This window comes from Thermobia domestica, chromosome 14, assembly GCF_964235325.1.
Source record: "Thermobia domestica chromosome 14, izTheDome1.hap1.1, whole genome shotgun sequence".
Lineage (NCBI taxonomy): Eukaryota > Metazoa > Arthropoda > Insecta > Zygentoma > Lepismatidae > Thermobia > Thermobia domestica.
The window spans coordinates 14,459,529-14,486,223 of NC_137467.1; the positions used below are offsets into that span (position 1 = coordinate 14,459,529).

The window sequence follows — 26,695 nt, forward strand, 5'->3', positions numbered from 1 at the left end:
TTAATTAGCCCTTTAGCACTGTTGAGATTACGCATGAACAGAACGATAGCTCCTGTCTTGAGCTTAAGCTCATGTCTGGGCATGCCACTAACCTCAATACTGTAAGACAGTCACTTTTATTTTATTTATTTATTTATTTATTTATTTTTTACATATATATGTCCCCCTTCCCCTCCCCTATATTATGCCGTTAAAGTAAAATGATAAAACCATCCCAGGTCTGAACCGTATCTATGTTGAAAGTTTGATTGAGATTGGTCGTTTGGTTCAAGAGTTATTAAGTTTTATTTATTTTTTATAATTCCCCCCCTCTTCCCCTCCCGTAAGTTCGACCGTCAAAATGAACAGCTAAAAACACTCCTGTCTTGTGGGTAGTACTGGCGCCATTGTTATTTACTTCATGCACTTGGAGAGGATATTTATTACAATATATATGAGAGTTTAGGTAAAGACATTTCTGTTACTTTGGAGCACTTTGCCTTTTATTTTGTTTTCGTAAATGTATGCAAATGAAATGGAAAGGCAACCTTAAAAAAAAAAAAGAAAAAAAAGAAAAAAAAAACTTGAACAGTATATATATATATATATATATATATATATATATATATATATATATATATATTTCTCTATGCGTTCAAACGAATACCTGTGAATGACTGCATTTTGTGTTTTTGTAGAGATTAGATGGTAGAAAACATAATGAATACCGACCATTGGAGATTTTCTATGGAATCGACTGGGGCTGCTGCCAAGTTTCCATGGGAGAAACAAAGTAAGTACATTTGCGTAAGTGATATACTAAGAATTTAAGGGGGGGGGGAGAAAATGAGGCTATTCGTTTATTTTTCACAGTAATTTGAAGAAGTACCTGAGAAACCCTGTTTGGAATGTGTCAACAGCTATTTTAGGCAACACAAATTAATCACCAAGCATTTTATTTTTTACGTGTGGGAACAGAAAGAAATCATTAGATGTTAAATCAAGTGATTACGGACAATGAATCATTAAATCAACATTTTTTACTAGACAAAAAAAATCAAGAGAATTGTGGTCAGCTGAGGGCTCTGGAGTTGTGATGGTAAAGAATGATGCGACAATTTCAGTTTGTTTTACGCAGTTCATTAATGGTCATTGTCAAAAATAGATTTAGAAAAAAACTATTGCATACTACTCAACATTTACAGTCCTTCGATCTTCTGAAGCTATGATTGCCACATGTCCAGCATAACCGAAAAGACGAACTATTATTTGCTAGGGATCACTCCTTGAATGATCAACTTTTATTGGTTTTGGCTCACTTTGAAATAACCAAACAGTGAATGGCTGTTTAGTTTCGGGTTCGTGCGAATAGATCCAAAGTTTCGGTTTCGTCCCTTGTAACGATGTAGTACACCAAATTTAACTTACCTCTGTGAATTTTTTGAGCATTTTTTTGAGTTTCGATCAAGTTGTGTGGGACTCAACTTGTATGTTAGTTAGTATTTAAGCTCTTATGTTAGTATTTAAGCATGACTGAATCTCATGGTATCTCACATGCCGATCTCTCTCAATCATTTCACGTACATCATCAACATTACCGGCAACAACAAACGTGAATGGACGACCTTCGCGAAATTGATCACAGAGAAAGCTGAATTCGAAAAAAAAAAAAAAAAAAAAAAAAAAAAAAAAAGTACACAATCGTATTGAATGGTACTTTGTTTCCAAAAACCAAATGGAGTCGATCGATGTGGAACTACAGTTCAAATCATAAAAAAATCATTGCCCGAAAGTGTTCACGAAAATGTCCATTTCTCGCACGACGCGACTTCAAACTACTGTACAAAATAAATTAATAGGTTTGAACAATCAAACATAATTTAAACAGAAAGGACTATTTTTCCGAATTTATAATAGCAGAACATTAGCGCCACTGTTAGTATTAGTTTGCTAAAACTTTTCCAGTAGCCCTTATACACATACAAGGTGTGATCAAAAAGTACGGTGAATATAGTTGCACAGTGCCATCTAGTGATGATGTATCCATTTCAACTAATAAGTCCGGTAGCCTAAACCTTTGGTACAATCAGTGTCGAGTTTGAACGAGTTATGACATGTTAGTTGGCTTCCAGAGGCAAAGGAATGAGGACCAGTAAGAGTGTCGCGCGCCAATATTAAGTTTTGTTCTAAGCTGAAAAAAAAAAAAAAAATGGCGAAGAAGCTCACGAAATATCAAAATCAGCGTATGGCGCTGATTGAAGTCTGTTTGCAAGCGGTATGAGCGATTCAAAAGCGGCAAGGAGTCAGTTGGAAACGAGCAACAATTGAGACATTCTTTGACGTCAGAAACAGAGGAAAACGTGCAAGAAGTGACACAAATGATTTGTTCAAACAAGCGAATGACTATTCGAGAGCTTTTCGAAGAACTGAACATTTTGTATGGGTCCGTGAAAAGGATTTTAACAGTCGATTAAAAGGGTAAATAGCTTCCTTTTTCAAAAGGAAAACGCGTAATGCCACACCTTACTTTTGATCCGGGACTTTTTGGCCGAAAAAAAAAAAATATATATTCCTGTCTGTCTACATTCGTTGTGCTTTCCAGATAGAGCACCATGCTACTTCTGGCTCTTTCCAAAAATTAAAACTGTGCTTAAAGGAAAACGTTTTTGACACCATTCCTGATATTGAGAGCGTCACGACAGAGCAGTGGAACGCCCTTCCAAAAGAAGCCTTCCAGAAATGCTTCCTGTCATGGATTCAATGGTGGGATAAGTGCACTGCTAGCCAAGGACAGCACTTTAAAGGATATTAAATCTAATTCCATGTAAGCTTATTAGTTTGTTTCTAATAAAATGATTCGCTGTATTTTTTGATTACACCTCGTACTCCTGTCATAGGCCCTATATATACTCCTAACAGTGCTACACACAATCCTAATGGGATCGCGGTGGCTCACTTGTTGAGCACGCCCTTCTGGTGCGTAAGATCCAGGTTTGATCCCAGCTCGCACTAAATGGGCCTTCTTGTGGACAACACCGTGTGTATGTGATTTCTTGGTGTTCTTCCGTTTCCTCCTAGTTTCGTTTTCTCCACCATATTGTTCATTCTCGCCATCGCTGTCTTCCTTAGCCTCGGAACGTTATCGTGAGACGTTAAACTAGAAGAAACATGGTCCTAACAGTAACATACGTGCTTCTAACAGTGACATGCATGCTCCTAACAGTGATACATATATTTATAATAGTGACAGGCATGCTGCCAACAGTGATACATATATTTATAACAATGACACGCATGGTCGTAACAGTGATACATTTATAACAGTGACACGCATGCACCTAACAGTGATACATATTTTTATAACAGTGCTACATATAACAATGGCACGCATGCTTCCAACAGTGATATATATAACAGTGACACACGTGCTCCTAATAGTGATACATTTATAACAATGATACGCATGCTGCTAAAAGTGATACATATAACAGTGACATGCATGCTCCTAACAGTGATACATATATTTATAATAGTGACATTCATGCTCCCAACAGTGATACATATATTTATAATAGTGACATGCATGCTCCCAACAGTGATGATATATTTATAACAATGATACACATGCTACTAACCAGGGCCGGATTTCCATGTTTTTGCGCCCATGCCCTAGCCCTAGCGAATTTGCCCTGTCCCTAACCACATCAATCACATCGTTCTCCAAAATTTCCATTCTCATGGATCCACTTCTTAAAATATTACTTTTATGTTCTTACTAATAAAAAAGAATGAAGGAAGTTTAAAAGTTAAAAAAAATTTTAAAAAGAAAGCAATTCAACGAACCCTTTTCGGTGGCCAGTTGTTCCCAATGTATGTATGGATGGCTCGCAATTAGATAAAGCATACATGATCACCCAGCTCCATCGCTCTCTTGTTTTCGTACGTAGCACGCCTACGGCTGTACAGAGAAAGACTACATAACTACGTTTCACCACTCTTACGTCCTTTTTTAAGAGCATTGATTTAAATAAATGTAAGTGACTTTTCTTTCCGAAGCAAAAAATGGTGCTAATGTAGGCCATACAGCTTCAAACAGAGTGAAATAACTCTGTTGGTAGAGCGTTGGGTTCGCATTCGGAAGGTCGTAGGTTCGATCGTCACCGCCGATCATCCTAACTGGGATTTTTCCTATTTCTTTCCCTTGTTGTTATATATCCAGTATAAAATGGTCTTCAGGCTGTATCTGGTATTTGTTGAATAAATACATAAATACATGCCAATTTGTGAAAGTACGAGTGTCGAGCTGCCTTTTGCCGCCATTTTTAGCAGATCCACCGACAACTGATCAAACCACCATAATAACCAACTGACTTACGACAATATTTGCTACAATATTATCGTAGTCACGGCTATTAAAAAAATGACTTTCAATTATTTTATTGAGTCATTGGTGAAATATTTTGAATAGTTTTATGGTTTTTTAAATTATATATTTTTTTAATTGCCGCCCTGGTCCCGGGCCCATGTGACCCATGCCCAAATCCGGCCCTGCTACTAACAGTGATACATTTATAACACTGACACGCATGCTTCTAATAGTAATACATATATATCGCCGTCTGAGATTCAACACCGCGTATCTCCAATTTTCGCGAATTTGAGTTTTCAATACCATGAGACTCAGTATAGGATGGCGCACAATCTGGTTAAGTAGTACACCTATATCACGACAAATGCCTCTGTTATTCCTTTAAAGTAATACTGGGTATATTAAGGCTGAAGTTAATTTTTTAAATAGTTTTTTGTCTTTCCTATAAAATTGGTGAAATGTTACTTACGCGGTATTGAATCTCAGACGACGATACATTTATAACAGTGAGACGCATGCTCCTAAGAGTAAAGCATATACTATTTGTAATGCTTAAGAAAATAGGAATATCTTGTTTGAAAATGCTACATTTTCATTTTTATTAGTGTCAAGTCGTAATTCTTACTAACTGAATGTATTTTTTTTTCAACAGAGTATTGGCTCAAGTATCATGCGAAGTCCAGCAGCCGAAAGCTACTCGTCCAAACGAAGGCATTCTGTATATAAATGTCGAGCTCTCCCCAATGGGCGCTCCCCATTTTCAAATAGGAAGACAGTCAGATATCGCCGTTCAGTTGAATCGTTTATTAGAAAAATGTATTAAAGAATCACGATGCGTGGATTTGGAGTCATTGTGTATTATGGCAGAAGAAAAGGTAAGTTTTATTTATACGAAGGCAAATCAAAAAGTTCCCGGAATTTTGTTGTAGCTCTTTATTATTAACACATCTACTTAATCGCCGTGAAAGAAGGCACCTTCGGAATACACACACTTCCACCCCTTCTGCCATTACTGGAAACATCGACGGACAGTCTTCTTTCCATATCTTCCGAAGTTAATGGTCGCGTTGGTTTTGATCTCTTCTACGGCGTGGCGTGGGAGACCCGGGTTCGATTCCCGGCGGAAGCTCGTGTGGTTCAGATACCACGTTAATCAGTAGGTCCACGTCTCATATAGCCTCGCTGCTGAAAGGGACGCTAATCCAAAATCTACTCAACTCTTCTACGGCGGCGAAACGGGTACCTTTGAGGTCCATATTTAGCTTTGGATAGAGACAAACATCAGATGATGCTAAACTGCTTTTAAGACTATCAAAGTCTCTGAAGCACATTTCCCCAATTTACACATGAACTTGATGTTTGTGTGGTTGTTCGAACTGCGACATTGTAGCAACTGATCGTCACACACTTTTCCTCAGTTCTACACTTCTCGTACACTGCCTGTTCTTGTTCACTCTCTAGGGAGCGCGGTGGCTCAGTGCTAGAGCGTTCACTTCCGGTGCTTGGGGTTCCTGGTTCGATCCCACCTCGCGCCTTGTAGACTTTATGGTGGACAAACACCGTGCTCGTGGGTTTTCTCGGGGTTCTCCCGTTTCCTTCCACTTTCTTCATTCCGCCATTTCATTTATTTCTCATCATCACCGTCTCCTTTAGCCTAACCGGCATAACCGTGGGACGTAAAATTGAAAGATTTCATTTCATTTTTTTCTGTTCACTCTCGTCAGATTCATAATGAGGCAACCTGTACACGATTCATTGTGATTGCATCAAAAATGCCAAAACTACAACATTCCGGGAAATTTTTGACTGACCCTCATATATATATATATATATATAGCAGTAGTACTGTTGTTATTTTTACAAACTACGCTATATTGTGTTTGGATTTAGAATGTATGATCACAGTCTCAAATTTTTCACCACTCAAAGCAGATTCAATAAGCAATAGATAAAATATAAAACTTTACATGAAAGAGCGAGCGAGAGAGAGAGAGAGAGACGAAATATGACTTTAGAAGATTCGATTCCTGAGAAATAAGTCAACGTTGCAATTAATCAATGTAAGTAAATGTATAATAAAATAGTCACGGTCTGGTATCTCGATAGCACCCTATACTTCGGGTAGTAGAATATCCCAGTCATTGTGGACACAGCTTGGTTGGACAACGGTCCTATAAATAGAATCAAAGACTATAGGACAAGCCATAAAGGTATAATACCCATTTTTATTTATTTATTTATTTTTTTTTTTTTTTAGATCCTTTGGGCCGTAACCAAACTACCTTATACAATATCATAGAAATTTAACCAGTATCTGGTTTTTATTTATTTATATATTTATTTCTTATTTAAAATGTCGGAGTTAAGGCATAACCTTTTCTTCCACTTAACCATTTGCATTTTTCTTTTACAGTCGTTTTTTTTTTTTTTTTTTTTTTTTTTTTTTTTTTTTTTTTTTTTTTTACAACGAAAATAAAAATGATATACAGTTAGGCACGTTAAAGAGTTACCGACATACATAACAATACAGAAAATAAAACATGAAAAATGAAAATGAAACTTATTACATATAAAATAAACACTAAAACAAACAAGAGACAATGCTAAAGACATGTTAAATTATACAAGGAGAAACAAAGACGTCAATCTTGATTATATATAACATAAAATACATACCTATGATTCACTATCTATAGATAAAATGATGCACCTACTTAAGTGATTGTCTATAATGTATACGTTCATACACATGTATCAGAAGGGATTAGAAAAGAAAATAAGAAGAAATAGAAAGAGAGAGAAAAAAAAAAACGACTGCATAGTAACGCCAGGAATAGGAATGGTTCTGATTGTCGTCGTTATTAGCAAAGTACTCTATTTGCTAATAGAGTATTTGCTGAAGCTCTTGTTTGGACTTTTAATTGTTTTATTCTTTCGTAAACAGTTTAAAGACATCTCTAGTTAAAGTTCCATCACCCAATTCGTAGAACCCGTATAGTTTCTAAAGCCAATAAATGCAGCCACTCTGCAAGAAAGTAATAAAAATACTCTTGATTTGCTGCCTTGCAAAGTTATATCTTAGGTTGGTGACTAGTAGGTTTTTGACAGAGAAGCAATTTGACCGAGGCCAACGCTACCCTGTAAAACTAAGAACTTGTTTATTGGTTAGTAGCTGAGTTCCTGTTCCTGATTTTGATTTTGCCACTCTAATTATGATTAGGTTTATAAAGTCTTTTGCTAATTGCTTTTTTTTTCTAAGGAAGAACTTTGGCTTGTTACTAAACTTGTGCGTAGTTGCAGGACTAAGTCAAACCCCTACCGCCGGTTCACCACTTTAACAATTGGTGACAGCAATGTAGAAGTTACCCACAATTCCTGCAGAGGCATCAGATGGTGGCTAGTGATAAAGGAAAGTGTTTCGCTGCCCACTACAGTTATATTATTTACAAAAATCTGTTTTTTTTTTATTTTTATTTTTATTTTTTTATTTATTTATTTTTTTTTTAATATTTTTTATTACCGAATAGCATCATGTATTCGTTGCTTCTTCTCACAATGATTTCCAGTTTTTCCAACATAAGGGTGACAGGAGTTACGATTACAGTATAGGCTATTCCAAGTAATTTCAAATTTTAATGTTACTTAACAAATGAAATACAACCGTCAGTTCGTTTGCGGGTTTCATATTAAGAGAATTATGGACGAAACATTTTGCGTGCACTAGGGTTGAAATACGTACGTAAAATACAAAATGGCGTTAATCGAATACATCATTGTGATCTATATAGTTTAGAAACGCAAAACACATCACTAAAATAGAAAGAGAATTTGTTGCAAATAGTTTGTTTCGCTAATAATAAAGCAGTCTACGTGGCTGAGCTTTGTCCATCGTGATAGTCCCTGCAGGTACTCTACAGGAAGTGTGCGTTGCTTTCTGACAAAAGATGAAAGCACCAAAGAAATAGCGGAAAGTGATTTAGACAAGTTCAAAGAATACTGAAATGAAAATCCAACCATTTTGAATCCTTCAGAGTAATTATATTAATCGTAAAATATGATACACACAAATGTTACCACCAGGATTAATGTTCTTTTTCTGAAAACTTTCTCTAGTAGCAAATATGGTGAGTGGAAAAGTAAGAAAAGAAAAAAACAAAACAAGAAACAGTCACAGCACGTGAAAAGAAATATGTATTTTTTTCTTCTTTCTTTTTAAAGTGAAGTTAAATAGCTCACTGCGTATCGTTACAAATATTTGATTGATACATGAAGGCTGGTTAACAGTACCGATTGATCTCTCTTGTAGTCGTATGTGGTCTGGATTCGATGTCACATGAGAGCTTACGTGGTTCAGATTACACGTCGAACTGTAGCTTCTCGTCTTATATACCATTGGTGCTGAAAAAAAAAGCAAAATTCCAATAGTTTCGTTAGCTGTTTCGTACTTCATCGTTTTCTGCATTCTTTCATCTTTCCTTACATTTTCTTATTCCTTGTAAGAGTTCTTAAAGGAAGAACGAAATGTTTGTAATTGAATTTAAAGATTGAAAGGCAGACGGTTTTACATTGATTTCAAATTCACAGTTGCAGGTCTCCCAGCTGTCCTATTTTCCTATTTTTTTCGTATATTTTGGAAATTTGCGTATATTTGTCTTATACATGTCCTATATTTTAATCTTGTCCTTTATTTCCTGTATTTTTCAGTCATTGAATTATTAAAAATACAAGCCAAGAGCAGTTCCAGTGATGATTTAAATTGCTACATATTACCAATATGCTAAATATGTCTTTGCATTTTTTTTTTCCTGACTAGTCACTAATTCTCACTATTATTATTTATTTTTAATTTGCTTTATTCTATCTTCACTATTATTTTTTTTTTTAATTTGCTTTATCCTATCTTCCCATGTCCACTCTTTTTTTCTTTGTTTCCTATGTGCTTGTTCTTCCCCAGCGAAGCTTAACTGAGGAACCTTGCCGTGCTTCAGTTTCTTATAACACAAGCTGTATCAGCGCTTTCTTTCAGCAGTGTTTGCAGCAGTATTGGCTGGCTATTGAGGTTGTTGGTATTCACCAACTTTTCCAACGTCTTCCAATATTGCTGTACATAATATACAGGGTTCCCACGCGTCCTGGAAAACCTGGAAATAAAATTGTGTTGTGAAAACGCCCGGGAAAAGTCATGGGAAGAGTGAAAATCCTGAAAATTATTTATGAACCGGAAAAGGCCTAAAATTTATGTTGTATACCAATTGTTAGAAGTGTATATATAATGTGATGAACGAAATTCTTTTACATTGTTTGTTTGAAAGGGAAATGCGTTGATCATTTTTCTTTAATCAGTAAATCAAGTCATTTATTTCAATCAGATTCTTTTTTCCAAAACAATACAACAGGTCCACTAAGTTTAAAAAGTAAAAGGTTATATATATATACACTCTTATTCTGTATTAATCTAAATCTTGTTTCCAGTTGCCTATTAGGGTGAAGGGTGGCCTTTTCTTACAATACTCTTTGTATTTTATTTATTTATTTATTTATTCATTCATTCATTCATTCATACATTCATTCATTCATTCATAAATAAATAAATAAACCAAACTGTCCTATTTTTCCTATGTCCTGCTGGGAGGCCAGCAGTTTTGTCATTTTTTACCTCACGGACATTTCTTATTCTTGGGTATATTGCAAGTCTTGTTCTATACAGTCTTAAATAATAAATCCAGAATTTAAACCTTTCACCTTTTATTACGAAAATAAAGTCTTATAATAACTTTTACAAAGTTCTTGTAGTCTCTAAATGTTTTTCAGAGTGCAATAAAGTCTTCGGCATACAAAAGTAGCCTTAAAAAAGGTTCATTTGTCTTTAGCTCGAACTGGCCTTAAACAGGTAATGAGGATAACTCCTTTGCTCAATGCAACCTAAGGAGTGGATGATTAAATGATGTTCCCTTTGCTAATAGAAACCTCGAGAGACAGTTAAAGGATTTCTCCGTAGCACATAGTAGTCCTGGGAGAAAGATGATTATAGGATATCTCCTTCGCTCATAGCAACCTCACGAGATGGTTTTAACCCTTAAATTGCGCGCGCTTGAAAACTCTGCGTCTCGTAAATTACGAAGCCACTTAAACCGATTTTGTAGGGTTGTAAAAAAACGTAATGTTTGGCTTAGCTGAAGTCAAGTATATAGGTCTCTTTGTTCTTTCCATTCGTCAAAGGTGATATCAGAAGCCATTTGAGCTCTTTGCGTGTAATAATAAACAAGATTGAAAGTGATACAAAAGTTATTGTGGTCGTATTTTGAAAATGAAATATCCGTAGTTGGGTCTCTACATTACGAAAACAAAATGTTCGTGATTTAACGGTTAAAGGAATTCCCATAGCCTATAGTGGCTTCAGTGTAAAGATGTTGATGGATGAGTGATCAGCTGTAAACTGATGGATTTGTCCTCTTCAGGTCTTCTTTTATAGGCATCTTCTTGAAGGGGAGATCCATGAAGGGAGGTCGGCCGTCTTCATGTTTCTTCCGAATCCTCTTCGTGTCTCCCGTCCTCTTCCGTCGTCTGTTTTTATTCATGTTTGAACATAATAACACATGTTCGTAGTAAAAGCATGTGTTTGTAATAAGAACATGTAGTTGCTGTGCGTGAAGGTTTGGAACCTTACAGTATTAAAGCCACGAACTTGTGTATATTACACTTCCCTAATAGCATGATTAAAATGAATCCATTGTAACTTATGTTTTAGGTATGGGCGTTACGAGTGGATGTAAACGTGTTAAATCATGAAGGCAATTTATTGGATTGTGCGTCGGTGGCTGCACTCGGTGCTTTGGCTCATTTTCGTCGACCTGATGTCACACTTCTCGGACAAGAAATTGAAGTACATGATCCATCAGAAAGAGATCCTATTCCTGTGAGCTTACATCATCATCCAGTATGCGTATCTTTTGCGTTATTTAACAAAGGGTAAGTTACACATTATTATGTAGGTGCATGAGAGGATGATTCAAATAAACAAAGAATTTGTTACTTACCAATAAATCCTCCAGTGGGGAAACTAGAAAACTCTACATACGTTTCGGAACACCAAGCTCGTTCCGTCTTCAGTTGTAAGATAAGAAAAGTAATAATAGACGAGAGAAAAAGGTATAGAAAAAGGAATACATACCACAGAATGAATAAAATATAGCGTGAAAGATACTAAAATACCACGAACAGAGCAGTGCGAAAGAGTCGAGTTGAACGAAGCTCAATGTCCATGTTACGTCACTATTGCTAGATCCAAAATATACATCAGAGTTAGGTAACCAGATTCTATCAATGTTGATCCACTAAATAAGTCAGGTATTTATCATGCTCAATGCGAATATATAGTTGAAACAAAACGCAATATTAACACTCGAATTAAAGAACATATTAGACAATTAAAAAAGTCACAAGAAGAGGGCATGTCGGAATTGGCGCTTTACTTAAAATAACATACACGCAATGTAAAGCAGGTTAATGTAATGGGTTCAGCAAAAACAAAGAAACAACGGGAGATTAAAGAACAGGGTGTCTATCGGTCACGAAAGTCACGAAATCAGAAAACGGTCATGAAAGTCAAGAAATTTAGCTTTTAGGTCACGATTTTTTAAAATTGTACAAATATAAGTACAGACTGGAGAATTTTGTTCTATAAAACGTCAAAATTCATCATCAAAAATGTCTGTAGTCGCCTTTAGATGCTACCAAATCGCAAGCAAAGCACACTTCTATCACATGCATGAAAATTCGGCCTAATTCGCACCCAAATTCGGTCTTAAGAATGTTATTGTTTTGTGAAGAGAAGGTCACGAAAAAGTCACGAAATTTCATTTTGGAATTTTAGTAGACACCCTGAAGAATCATTTTTTATTCATAAATATAAACCGGCTTTAAATTTGGATATTGGCAACATTGATAAAGTCTGGTTATCTACCTTTGATGTATTTTTTGGATTTGGGAATAGTGATGTAACATAAGCATCGCGCTTTCTTCAACTTAGCTCATTCTTTGGCACTGTGCTCTGTTCATGATATTTTGGCATCCACTCGTTATGTTATATTTATTGGTGGTATGTATTCCTTTTCCTTCACCTTTTTTCTCGCATCCGCTTTTATCTTTGTTACCCTACGACTGAGGTCGAAACTAGCTTGTACCGAAACGTGTGGAGAGTGTGTAGTTTCCCCACGGGAGGATTTATTGGGAAAGTAACCAATTCTTTGTTAAGGTAAGTTATTTTACGCATTTTAAATACGTAAACAACATGATTAGATTAATTATAAAGTGAAAGTATTTTATTTTTGTTACAGAACATATTTAAAGTGCGAGTAGGGAAATATTTGTTCCATTCTTTCAAGACATAGTAGTTCCGTGGAATTGGTTATTAATTCGATCTCAGGCGATGTCAGCTTGTACACATATCGTGTCCGTGAGGTTTTTCGGTGTGTATCCATTTCCCCCCACTGTTCAGTATCAAGGGCGCCCATCAGGGGGGCAAGATGAGGCGCTCTCCCCCACCAAGAAAAAAATGTACTTGGGAATATCGAAAACCTAATAGAATTTTTACATTACTTACAGCAAAATTTGAAACTATATTTGAAACATTGCTTATACTCCCCCCCCCCCCTCCTGGAAACCACAACATGGGCGTTCTTGTTCAATATCGCAGTATGCTTTTTTCGATGCATAAAGTTTTGCACAATAAAACGCAAAAGAAAGTGGTAAAATAAAGAAAGTTATAGATGTAAGAATGGTGGGGTGAAAGAAATAAATAGGTTGGAAATAAGAGTGCTAATATCAAGATTATGTTGCAAAGTCAAGATGTTTCCAGTGATGGCTTACTGTGTTCTAAATGCTTTGACAAGAAATCTCCCATGGTGTGTGATGAATATTTTGTATCTGCAGAAGAAGAATTACATTCCCTGAATCAGTCTTCTATAAGGGTTGGTGTTAGTCCATGTAAAAAAAAACATGGTCAGTAAAACCCGAAATAAGTCACGGCTCACAAGCAGGAAGGTTGGTAGGCCATTTGTATTTTGCAACACGCAGCGTCTCAAGAAGAAATGTCACCAGTATAACGCACTTCAATTGTAAACAGTGGGTCCACTCTTCTAGCAGGTAATCCCTCAAACACTGCTCACAGTTTGTAAACTAGAAAATTAAGATCAGGCCTGCTAGAGGGTCAGTCATCAGTGGATATGAAGTTAGGCATATTATGATCCAGCCACTCCTGGTTCGATTTCGCCTTGTGGAAAGCAGAATCTTGCTGGGAAGTCCATCAGGTAGTTCTAAAAGGGTGGTGGTTAAGTCCTTCACTATAGGCTCCACACAGTGTGTTGGTACACCCGGACACAGGTTTTCACGCTTTTACCAGAAAAATGAAGACATGTTGTGCCAGCATCAGCTCAGGCCGTACCACACCATAACTGATGCTGGATGTTGGCCTCTTTGGATTTTCAGAACTCTGGCCCTGGCTTCCCGAGAGATGAGGCATTCATTTTATTGGCGATTAAAACTCTTCGATGGTGAACAGTTTCTTATCGGTGAAGAGAATCTGTCTGTGCTCATTGTTTGCGTACCACTGAAGCAGACATTCATATTTACGCTTCCTTTGCGACTTTAGACGCAACGTCAGAAAGTGTTCTGTTGACTTTGGTAAGCTTGAGGACTATGATCTTTTCTGAATAGCCTGGACATTGTTCTCTGTGAGATGTTCATATCACGCGCTGTCACCTCCTGTTTTCCGTACGGGATTTTTCCTAACACGCGTTGCCACTACTTTTACATCTTCTGAAGTCCTTGCACTTCGTGGACGACCTTCTCTCGGACAATCCAGAACAGACCCAGTATCAAGGAACCACTGGATTGTGCGATACATAGACATGCGACTGATTTTCAGTTTTTAAAATGTGTTGAAAATTTCACTCGCAGATTTTCCAATTCTGTATATCGCTATCACTGCTACGGGATTTTGTAATCACCCCATTCCATTCTACCTTTACGAAGTACGGTCTTTCTTTCTTCAGAAGCACTCACAATGAGTCATTGCACATTCCAGCGCTAAGTTCGTTCATTCTTCTCATTGCAGACAGTGTTGCAGCTTTTGGAACTTTGTAACAGTATTTATAGCCAGACCAGGTAGACTGACTGAGAAAGGTTAAAGATTTCATTTCATTTTCCAGAGATAAGTTTTTTTATGTTCTTACAACAATATCCGAATTGACTTGTTTCTTGACATTCAGATTGGGTTTTAGATATTAAATCTTTTGTCGTCGTGAATTCTATCGAGAAATTTGAAACTTAAAATATATAAAACGATAATCACGCCTGTTGTGCTGAATGGTTGCGAAACATGGCCACTTACTCTGAGGAAAGAACGTAGACTGAAAATATTTGAGAACAAGATCCTGAGATGAATATTCGAACCCAAGAGGAATGAGAATGGGGAATGGTGGAAACTTCAAACCAGGTACCACATAATTTATACTGTTTACCAAACATTGTTAGGGTCATCAAATATAGGAGGCTCAGGTGTGCAGGTCATGTAGCCAAAATGGAAGAAAGTAGGAACACTTTCAAAGTTTTAAGTGGAAATCCATTCGGAAAACGACCATTAGGAAGACCTAGGCGCAGATGGGAGGACAATATTAAGATGGATTTCCCAGAAATAGGAACACAAAGTAGAAACTGGATCCAGTTGGCTAAGGATAGAAGTCAGTAAAGAGCTTTTGTGAACGCGGCATTGAACCTCCAGATTTTATAGGCCGTAGAGTTGGTTAGTCGTTGCTCATTTGCTCAGTGAAAGAAACTGTTTCTACATCTGGGATCTATATCAAATTGAACACTGTTAATACATCTATTATTGAAGACAAGTAACCTACACATCTCATACAGCCTCGATACTCAGAAGGAGTTACACTGCAATATAATTTTGGCTTCCTTAATATAATTGTAACAGAGAGAATACCGTATTGTGTTTCTTTGAGTCAGAAAATCCATGAGTCACTTCTGATAACGTGTCTTTCAAGTAACATGTAGTAATTTAAAGTGTGTAATTAATGCACGTTCTTGAATAATTAAACTGACTTACCTAGAAATGCGTAGCAAGTTCCAAACGATTTCAACAATAGCTTCCGTCTTCTTCGGTGGGTAAAAATTTCTTGGTGAATTCTTCTTGGATCCCAAATTTTTGTAATAACACATCATCATAACTATTGCAGGTTAAAAACAGTTGATTCTGTGTGTACTTATATATATATATATATATATATATATATATATATATATATATATATATACAAAAGTTCAAATTGAGAATGCTATTGGCGACAAAAACAATCATTAGGTTTTCAACCACAATTTATTTACGAATAGAATTTTCACATCAATAATTTTGTATCAACGTTTCAGCAACAGCGACAATAAATAAATAGCGTGCCTGGACGAGAACTTCCGTTCGAAAGAGTGGCACAAAAATAACTTACGTCTTAAGACCGGTTAAGATACAAAAACTGTACATATCTTGTAGCGTCTTAAGAATGGGGTTAGTCTAAAATGTGGACCTAATTTGTAGAACAAATAAATTAATTGTTCATTGATAACTGATTACACAAATACGAAAAAGTAGGCCTAAGATAAAAAGAAGTCAAAATTTACTTAAAAAAAAAAAAAAAAAAAAATTGAAGCGGTCTTTGATAAACAACTGTATCTTCTTAGTAAAGTCGCGTTCTATGACGGTGTAAAAGTCGAAATAGATCGTTCCCAGAAAATTATTCAGTTGAATACAGTTTTTTGAGTGAGGATATCAGCTGTGAGCAAAAATGATAAAGAAACCAATATTCGTAATATGAACTTCTGAAGAAAAATCGTACATGCTTTCAAAGGATACTGTTCCAATCTGGAGCTGTTCCCAACTAGCAAAGAAGTTTTTACCCGTTGAAGAAAGCAGAAGTTGCTGTCGAAATAGTCTAGAACTTCAATATGATGTATTTGTAGAAAACATTATACCAGCTCAATATATATTTTTTTCTGTTATTTTATTTTACTTGCTTTTGTTTCTAGTGAGAAGGTGGTTGCTGATCCTACAGCGCTGGAAGAACGTGTATCTGAGGCTCAAATCGTGTATGCTGTCAACGCATACCGTGAACTGTGTGGACTTCACTTGGGTGGTAATACTTTAGCATCGTCAGAACTTGTTTTCAAATACGCAGATAAAGCGGCTATCAGAGCAGCTGCAGTTGTCCAACAAATCAAGGATACTTTAGCCAAGGACACTGAAGCACGGTAAGTTATACATATTTGCAGCTCTGTAATTATCATTATATAATGAGTCATATTTATGAAACGATTTCTGCTTTGGGTGTCAGATTCTAGGACGCTGTGAAAGATTGAGAATATATACAGTATAACCTCGTTAACTCGCTTAAGCCGAACGCTCGGTTAGGACGAACAAAATTTCGGTCCTGGCATCGCTGTACATTATCTTATAGGAAGTTTTATCGGTTAACACGAATTTCGGTTAGTACGAATTACGAACTAATTTTTAGTCCCTTGAGTCAGTAAATGTTTTCATTTAACACGAACTTTCAATCCTTTGTTTTGTTTTGTTTTTTTCAGATCATTTTTCTTATTTCAGATTTCACTCCAGATCAGTTTTTGTCATACAGTATTTATACAGACGAAAATTGCCTTGTAAATAAGAGAAAAACTAGAAACAGGTATCTTTCCTCTCTTATGAGGTGTTGATGCTGTCCTCCGTCAAGCGCTGAACATGCAGGAGCTTGGCAGACGAGGTGCTGGCGACAGCTCGAGACAAAACATCTCTCCCGTGTAACTCCAAACTGGTGACAGCAGTCATAAATACCTTTCCGTTACTAGCGTTACCCAACCCGCTAGCGGAGTTATCAATTTTATAACTTGACCTGGATTTTCTGCGGGTTTTTTTTTTTTTTTTTTTTTTTTTTTTTTTTTTTCGAAAATAGGATAATAAGCTTACTGTAGTGTTTTCACTTTTCAGAGGACGGTACCGAGACCGAAACTAGTCTCGATCTCGATCTTAACTCGAATTTGAGACCGAGCCGTGCTTTTCGAAATCGAGACGAGACCGAAACTCTCAGCCTCGTCTCGATACAATTCTGTGGATGGTATCAAAACGGAGAAGAGTCTTGGTCTCGTCTCGAATGTGGAACCTAGACGAGACCGAGACTACTCAGTCTCGTCTCGATACCATCTCTAGTGTTTCTATGACATACATATATACTTCATATATATATATATATATATATATATATATATATATATATATATATATATATATATATATATAGTCTGTATACTGTAGTGCGTATGTATAGAGAAAATGTATTCGAATAATAAAATTTGGGTCCCCGGTTAACACGAACTCCTGATTTTTCAGTCCCTTGGAATTCGTGTTAACGAGGGTTTACTGGATATATCTATCTATATATATATACCGGGTGATTCAATAAGAACGTACCAGGCCTATATCGCAGCTAATACTGCACGTAGAGCCTTCAAACAAAAAATTGCATTGCCAAATCGTGTGTGTAGAATGCAATAAAAATAGTAGCGAGACCAGTGGCGTCTCGTGAATACCTCCAACGGGGGGCAACTTCAAAATTTGGAATGGAAAGTGGTATAACTGTTGGAATCGTTCGAAAGGACATTAAATGTCATGCAACTTTTAGAGGACAAACTTTGTCATATCCTTTCCCACTTAGCCGCTAGGGGCGTTGTTGCAGACTTGTATCTGACTACCCGTAGCAGGCCTTTATCTCAGCTAATAATGCACATAGAGCCGTCAAACAAACAATTGAACTACCAAATCGTATGTGTAGAATGCAATAAAAATAGTAGCGACACCAGTGGCATATCGTGAATATCTGCAACGGGTCATTTGCAAAATTTGACATGGAAACAGGGGTTGGTTTTGCCTCCATTGAAACAAGCGCACAATGGGAGAAACGTCGAGAGGAAACACCCTCGCACCTCTGACTTTCGCCTAGTAATGCGACCGTGTTGCTACCAACGAGGAAGAAATATGCCAAGGTGTTTCCTCTCGACGTTTGTCCCACTGTGCGCTTGTTTCAATGGAAGTACAACCAGCCTCTATTTACATGTCAAATTTTGCAGATGACCCCCGTTGGAGATATTCACGATACGCCACTGGTGTCGCTAGTATTTTTATTACATTCTACACATACGATTTAATAATGCAATTTTTTGTTTGAAGGCTCTACGTGCAGTATTAGCTGCGATATAGGCCTGGTACGTATATATATTGCTTTATTTCAGGAGTATTAAGACAGGAAATACTTTTGAAGAAGTTACTGTATTTGAAAGAAATATTATTTACCTTGTTCTTCCACTTTCTGAATGAGGAGCATAGTAGCTCATTGGTAGAGTGCTTACCTTTGGTGCGTGGGATCCCTGGTTCGCTCCTCGTCCAAGTAAGTTTGTGGGGACATCATGATGTCAGGAGGTTCTCTTGGGGTACTTGTGTTTCTTCTTTCATAAGGGAAAAGGATGATGAAGGCCAGTAAATGTTGATGGAAGAATTGGTGGAATGTTAATGTTAGAGAAAACAGGAGTACCCGGGAAAACCCACGGACACGATGTTGTTCTCCCCATAAACTTACTTGGATGAGGATCGAACCAGAGACTTCACGCACCAAAGATAAGCGCTCTACCACTGAGCCAATATTCCCCCGTAATATTTTGAAGACAAAGATATAAAAAGAAATAGAATATCAGGCTTGCCAATGTTCCTATATTTCCTATTTTTCCTATATATTTGCGACTCTTCGTATAAACTCCTATATTTCCTATATTTTAACGAAACCTATATTTTTGTGGTATTGCTTCTTCCACTTGTGAAATAACATAAGAAAATAAGGTGTGGGTGTTTGGAGGGCCTTTTGTCTCCACAGTAGGGTGGTTGAATAGAGACCCTTCTGTGTTTCGTCCTTTCTTTCTTATTGACTAAAGATAATTATACCAAACAATATACAGTTAGCGCTGTATACAAACAATATACTCCAGAAAATGAAAGTAACTGATACTTTCACTTGTGTATATATTTCCTCTTAGTTCTGTATGCAATTGTGTATTTAGATACTTAAGAGTCTTCATCCCGGCGAAATTAAAATACCGCTAATTGTACAGTAATTATGTGATATCTTCAAATAGATAAAAGATAATTGAAATATGGAACAAGAGCGCCCTAAACAATATTATTTTGCGTGAGGTACCGTTATCACAAGTCACCTAGTGGCTTTCCGTTTTCAGCTGTTTAGAAACGCGAAAATAAATGCCGATTTTCAAAATGGCTCAAAATCGAAAGCAGATAAGTGAGTCGTGATAACGGTTTCTCATGTAAAATATTATTGTCTAGGGCGCTCTTGTTCCACATTTCGATTATCTTTTATCTATTTGAAGATATCACATAATTACTGTAAAATTAGCGGTATTTTAATTTCGCCGGGATGAAGACTCTTAACAAACCAACTCTTTGTATTATGTGTTTTGTGATTTTTTAAATGAATTTTGTATTGATTTTTTACAACATATGTATATTATTTGAAAAAAAAAAAAAGAAGAATTAACATAGAAATGACAGGATCCTGAAAGTAATTAAATTATTCACATTTTGGAGACGTATATTTACAAACACTGATTTTCTGATGCAGATCCTTTTTACACTTTCCTTATGGCCGTTGCTTATAATAAAGTGCAGGCTACGAAACCTCTGACTCGACAAAGTTCGGTATTGTTCCCTTCCCTCTAACCAGCTTCTCCCTTTACAGTGTTGTTGGACTTCACTTTTCACCAGCAGAAGCGAACATGACACATCTCGTACATGGCTTGATTAACACCCGTGAAAGCACACAATGATGAGTAGAGAAAGTGGAACCAGCTTTGAATCAACTAAGGCCTCTCATTGTGATGCGATGTTGCAACATAGGGATCAGCTGCAGTAGAAAAGATAGATCTTGTAGAAACAGTTTTTACATTAAAAGAATGTAAAACCACAGTAGTAAGACAGTAATTTTCTGTTTTAATTTCTAGCAGACTGAAGATTTGTGTCTTCCCATTTCAATACGATAGTGTTTCCACTTTTCCAACCCTGCTTTCGATTTGTGATTTTAGGTCTAATTCAGAAACATACTTTAAAAAGTTCTCTGATGGCTACATGTTTAGCATACGAGCGACGTCTGGGGTCCAGATTCGGTTCCCAGAGATCTCACATGATTCTAAATCTTACATTCAGCTGTAGACGTAGACCTAACGTAGTTTCAGTGCCGCTAAGGGACGTTAAATTGAAACAAATATGTCTTTTTAAAAATAATTAAAATCCCTACTTCTGTAAAAACGCGAGTGCTGATATCAATTACGCATTATTAATACAAAAATGTTAATTTCAATATATTCAGGATATTGCTTAGTTAGATTTGGGTTTAGTGTCCGTTAGAGCAAGGCTATACGATATATAGACCTACAGTTTAACATGTGTCCAAACCAGATAAGCTCCACAGAGAATCAAATCCGCGTTGCTCGCGCTAAAAGTGCATATGCTAACCATATAGTCACGAATGAACTAGTTTAAAAGATTAATAATAATAATAATAATGATATAATGGTTGCTTTTTCATTGCTAGCTTTTATCAGAGAGGAATTTATATGCTATTTCTAAGCTATACTTGTAAACTAAAGAACAAAAATTAAAGCACGCTTAAATAACAATTTCAAATGCCATTACTACAAGCAGCGCAAAAAGTGCACAATGAAACCTGTTCAATTATTACCTCAGTAAGTTCTAAACTTCATCCACCCCTTTCTATCAATATCGTTCGTTCATTTTTAGTTTAACGTCCCATGACTACTATGCTCCGAAGGTAAGCGAGACGGTGATGATGTTAGTGAACAAAATGATGGAATGAAGAAAGTAGAACAGCGAACGAAACGGTAAAACCTCGAAAAAAATGTAATACACGGCGTTTGTCCAAAACAAAACCCATTTGGCGCGAACTGGAAGCGAACCAGGGATCCAACCACACAAAAGGTAACCGCTCTACTACTGCGCGACAGTGACGCGTTATTGAGGACCATGTAATCGTTGCAAGATTCATTATATTACGTAAGAAGACTAAAGAGGCTCATCCGTCAGTTACTTTTACTTATGATATGAATGTCACTTTCTTATAATTTGATATTACAGTTCCATAATTTTGGATAAATATTTGATACTTTATTTTCTATTAGTTCTATAGAAACTTTGCTTCCAATTCATCAGTCATTGTAAAACTACTTCATAATAATATTAGACAAACTGGTAAGAAAAGCTGACGATGAAAAGACTGTTTCAGTGCAAGGACGTAAGTTTTCTTCTGCTTGGTTGGAAGGGACCGAGAGTCTTGGTTTATACGTTGACCCGCCGTTTAGTACTGGTTAGCTACGTACGAAAACACTAAGAAACTCGTATTTTGCAATGGTAATTTCTTTCTTCTTCTTTTTTTTTTTCCTATTGGACAATTGAAATGTTCCTTTTTCACACCTTCACGAAACCTCCTATATTTTTTCGTCGTGATTTCCTATATATTTTTTTTCCATTAGCATTGGAAAGCCTGGAATATATGGAAATTAAGCAGATTATTCGATTCAGTTTCTCCCAACAATGATGAACATAATAGTTCTTACTTTGCTGAAATAGATTATTTATCTGCATATGAAAAATATACACTGTTCAATAGCAGCGTGTATCTATTGATATTTGACTTCTCCTAACAATAATGAACTTAATACTTGTCATTTCTATTCCTCCAATTAAAATCTCGTAACGGTGTACATACAAATGAATATCACCCTTAAAGATGGGGCATTATTAATTATATTATTTCTTCTGTTTCAGGACTAAAGAAGAAGCCGTGGGTTTCGTGGAATCCATTAAGAAGGGAAAATTAACTACGCTATGTAGGGATAGAATGATTCTTAAACTTAGCAATGTTCAGCGGGAAGTAGAGAAAATTGTACAAAATGGACGAACCAATGTTGACCAAGAAACAGATGAAGATCAGGAATCGATAGTGTCGGATGGTCCCGGATCCGCAGAACTTGTCTCCCCCAAGCAGCGCAAAACTGCAAGACCAGCTTTAACCGAAGTACTGTCCGCATCTAAAGCTAGGATTGGTCAGGGGGGCCCAAGTACGTGGGACGTAAAGGGGGAAGTGAGCGACATGGAATCCGAAGAAGAGACTAGCTCAAGTGGAACAAGTTCAGAGTCTGAAGTGGAAGTTGTAAAACAATTATCGGCTGAAGAGAAAAGGCAGTTGATAGCAAACATTGGTAAAGTAGTGCTATATATGATTCAGTATGTTTATATGTACATAATCCAATGATTTTATTCACTCTTGCGTATTATTTTAATTGGTTTAAATAGTAGCATTGGTTCTGTTCCTAGTTTTGTACGTTGCTAATTATATACTTATTTCAGCAGTGAATGTTTTAGATTTAGCTACTAACTGCTATTAGGAAGTGTGCAGCTACCTGCACTTAATATGCCTTAACGAAAGGAACAATTTCTGTACATCCCCCTCCAACATACAGAAAATTAGAAAATTTTTCGAATTCTCTCAATGTTTCACTTTATTTATGGTAATTATTATCTAAAATTAATGATGTTAGTTAAATTAGATGAAATACAACGAGAAATAAATTTAACACTTTCAATACTGGGCTCTGCAGTTCAGTCTTTCCCAAAAATGCTGAGCTTTTTTTGCAACCGTTTATGAATTTATATCTCAAAATCTAGAAAAGCTAAAATAATGCAACTTGCACCGTAAAGTTTAGATCTTGCTTTTTATTTTTATATATATTCTGTATTCCAACCACAAAACCATTACAAATCACAAATACCACTTACACGTACAAGGAAAATGAGTGCGAATTTGAGAATTACTATTTCAAGGTTACTTATCTGGCATATCTGATATTTCTGTTGCTACATAGTCTGGATCATTTTCACAACCGTCCAATAACTCTTCTTCAAACAAATCACCATCATTGTCGCTCGATTGCGCTTCTACACTGAAGCGTATTGAATCACCTGACAGGCTCTTTCTCTCCAGACGGTCAAACAATAAGGAAATGGTTTTTGATCCCTGGCGGTAGCAAGGTATTAATTAGGATCTTCACGCCATCTATTGACGAAATTCCGAACTATGAAGTCCAAGGGATATTTCAAAACTGTTAACTCCGTGTATTAAAGGAGCAAAACTATTTAAATGCATTTTGAATCAAATGACGTATAAATACGGAATCCGCAATCTACAAAAGATCAGCTACTTCGTAAAAATACGGAATTAGCGCTCAAAGTGGTAAATATACTACCTTAACGGACTTGCGTACCTACGCCATCTTTGTTTTTAGCCCTTTGATTTATACGTCCGTTGCCCACCCTCCCTTTGAAGTGAACTGGGGATATGATTTTACTGATTTCTTCTTCTTCAACTTTTTAAATGCTATTTGCTTTTTCAAAATGAATTTGCGTTATACGAAACAGTTAATATCACTAAAAATAAAATTTGGTTATTAAGTTTATAGAAGGATGGCAGAATCTGGTATGTACATTTTTTTATAGGAGATCAATAGTTCTAAATTAAATTTAAAATATTTTCAGTTCGTTAGTGGAAAAAATGAAATGAAATCTTTCAGTTTAACGTGCCACAACTATGTCCGTTAGGCTGAGGGAGATGATGATATGAATGTGGAAGGAAACGGAAGCACCCCGAGAAAACCCACGGACACGATGTTGTCCACCACAAACTTGCTTGGCAGGGGATCAAACCAGGAACCTCATGCACCAGAAGTAAGAAATCTACCAGTGACTATGCGCTATCGTGCGCCCCAATTCACTAGTGGAAATGAAATACGTATATATTCTTACGAAATACTTATATATATCGGAAGCTATACTCGTATCAGTGACCGCAATCCATTCATGAAATCCATGAAAAAATCAAAAATAGTCGCACAAATATTACGCACGAGGAAGGAACCGGACCACATCTCTACGGCTCCTTCCTCGTGCGTAACACTTATGCGGCCATTTTTGGATTTTTCAGTTCATTCATAGATACTCCGTTGCGACAAGACACTGTTCCCGCATTGTGCCAGAAGCCTTTGATGGATTACGGCCCCTGATATACCTTTGGACCACAAAAACCGGATCACTGTTCGTTGTTCCTCTTCGGTGAAAAGTTTTAATGGAGCGGCCATGATCTATCTGCAACAAAAGGAAGACAAATGGGGGGATTATGGTCAAACTTTCATAGCGTGATCGCAACAGTATAACAATAAAATAAACGAGGGCAGAGATCAGAATGAACAATATAAGAAAAGTTCTGACTACATTGCGGATAATTTTTGACTTACCCTCGTATATTTACAGGGTGTTTCAAAACAACACCGACAACGGTTGGGAGGTGATTCCTGACACCAAGATAAGACGAAAAGTATAGACCAATGTGGGTGCACAAATGCTTCCTTTCGGAGTTATAGGCTACCGAAAACATGAAAAAAAAAAAAAAAAAGAACTTTAAAGGTCTATAACTCCAAAACTATGGGACCTACCGCAATCGGGTCAAAACTTCACTTAGGAACTAGTATGTGCCCTATTCAAATATCCATGTTTCAGAATCCTTATTTAGGAACTAGTATGTGCCCTATTCAAATATCCATGTTTCAGAATCCTTATTTAGGAACTAGTATGTGCCCTATCCAAATATCCATGTTTCAGAATCCTAAGGTACTTTCGCAATAATTTTTATAGAGATAGTGGTGAATACTTCAAATTATATGCCCGTAGCCAAACTCCCTCTATAAAAATTGTTGCATGAGTACCTTAGGATTCTGAAACATGGATATTTGGATAGGACACATACTAGTTCCTAAATAAGGATTCTGAAACATGGATATTTGGATAGGACACATACTAGTTCCTAAATAAAGTCTTGACCCGACTACGGTAGGTCTCATAATATTGGAGCTATGGACCTTCAAAGTTCATTTTTTCATATTTTCGGCACCCTATAACTCGGAAAGGATGCATTTGTGCACCCAGGTTGGTCAGTACTTTTTGTCTTATCTTGGTGTCAGGAATCACCTCCCGAACGTTGTCGGTGTTGTTTTGAAACACCCTGTATATATACACTAAATAGGGAGTTTTTAATTAAGCGATGATCAACTTTTTCCAGCATATAGCTCTCTGTGTGACCAACTAGCGGAGTGAAAAATCGGGACATGTCCAAAACTGACATATCCAGCCCTATTCAGGGACGTTTCCATATGTGATTAGCATCGTACTAAGAGTTGATGGTAATTTCTGTTATTTATATGTAACTACAGATTATATCGAAAAAGGCCAACCACAAGTTTTCCGCAAAGGTTGTCGAAACTTATTAGGAGAAATAATGTTAGCGTCATGTGTTAATCAAACCCTTAGTACGACGTTAATCACACATAAAAACGTCTCCCAATACGGCTGATCATGTTTTGCCATTCTCGTATACAGGGTGTTATAACAATGTGTCACAGTATTTCGAGAACAGATTCCTTACATCAAAATAAGAATAAAAATTCATATAAACCTGTGCTCAAAAGTGAATAGTTTCGGAGTTATAGGGTGCCGAAAACGTGAAAAAAAATGAACTTTTAATAGTTCATAGCTTCACTACTATGGGATTATCGGAGTCGGCTCAAGACATCACTGAGGAACTGGTATGTAAAGTATCCAAATACCCATGGTTAAGAATGCCCCAGTACTTGCACCGAATTTTTAGAGACGTAGGTGGAGAGTGATCAAGTACTCCCAAACAGCCTGTCTAAAAATCATTGTTCAAGTATCGGAGGTACTAAAAGATGGATATTTGAATAGTTCACATACTAGTTCCTCAGTGATGTCTTGACCCGACTACAATCTGTCCTATAGTAGTGGAAATGTGGACTTTTAAAGTTCATTTTCTCACGTTTTCGGCACCGTATAACTACGAGACTATGCATTTCCGACCACAAGTCCATATTAACTTTTTTTCTTATTTTAATGTGAGAAATATATTTCCAAAATATTATGACAATTTTTTTGTAACATTTTGTAGATTTAATTCGTAAGGTTCTGATTTGCTTTTCTGTCAAAATGTATACATCAAAATGTGTTCTGCGATCCTCATATAGAAATATTAAAATATGTAACAAAATTAATTTTCAGACAGTAAGGGACATTTGAGTGTATTTGAAATAGGAATCGGT

The 26,695-nt window shown here is 36.5% G+C and overlaps 1 protein-coding gene across 1 annotated transcript in view; it reads left to right on the plus strand.

Moving 5' to 3' along the window:
- Positions 1 to 26,695, plus strand: part of Rrp45 (exosome complex component Rrp45) — a 77,018-nt gene that overhangs the window by 13,306 nt on the left and 37,017 nt on the right. Inside the window, exons 3-7 of the mRNA XM_081737722.1 lie at positions 678 to 772; positions 5,001 to 5,223; positions 11,097 to 11,317; positions 16,436 to 16,657; positions 22,302 to 22,735. Of these exons, the coding sequence (XP_081593848.1) occupies positions 678 to 772; positions 5,001 to 5,223; positions 11,097 to 11,317; positions 16,436 to 16,657; positions 22,302 to 22,735 (1,195 nt within the window). The remainder of the gene's footprint in view (positions 1 to 677; positions 773 to 5,000; positions 5,224 to 11,096; positions 11,318 to 16,435; positions 16,658 to 22,301; positions 22,736 to 26,695) is intronic.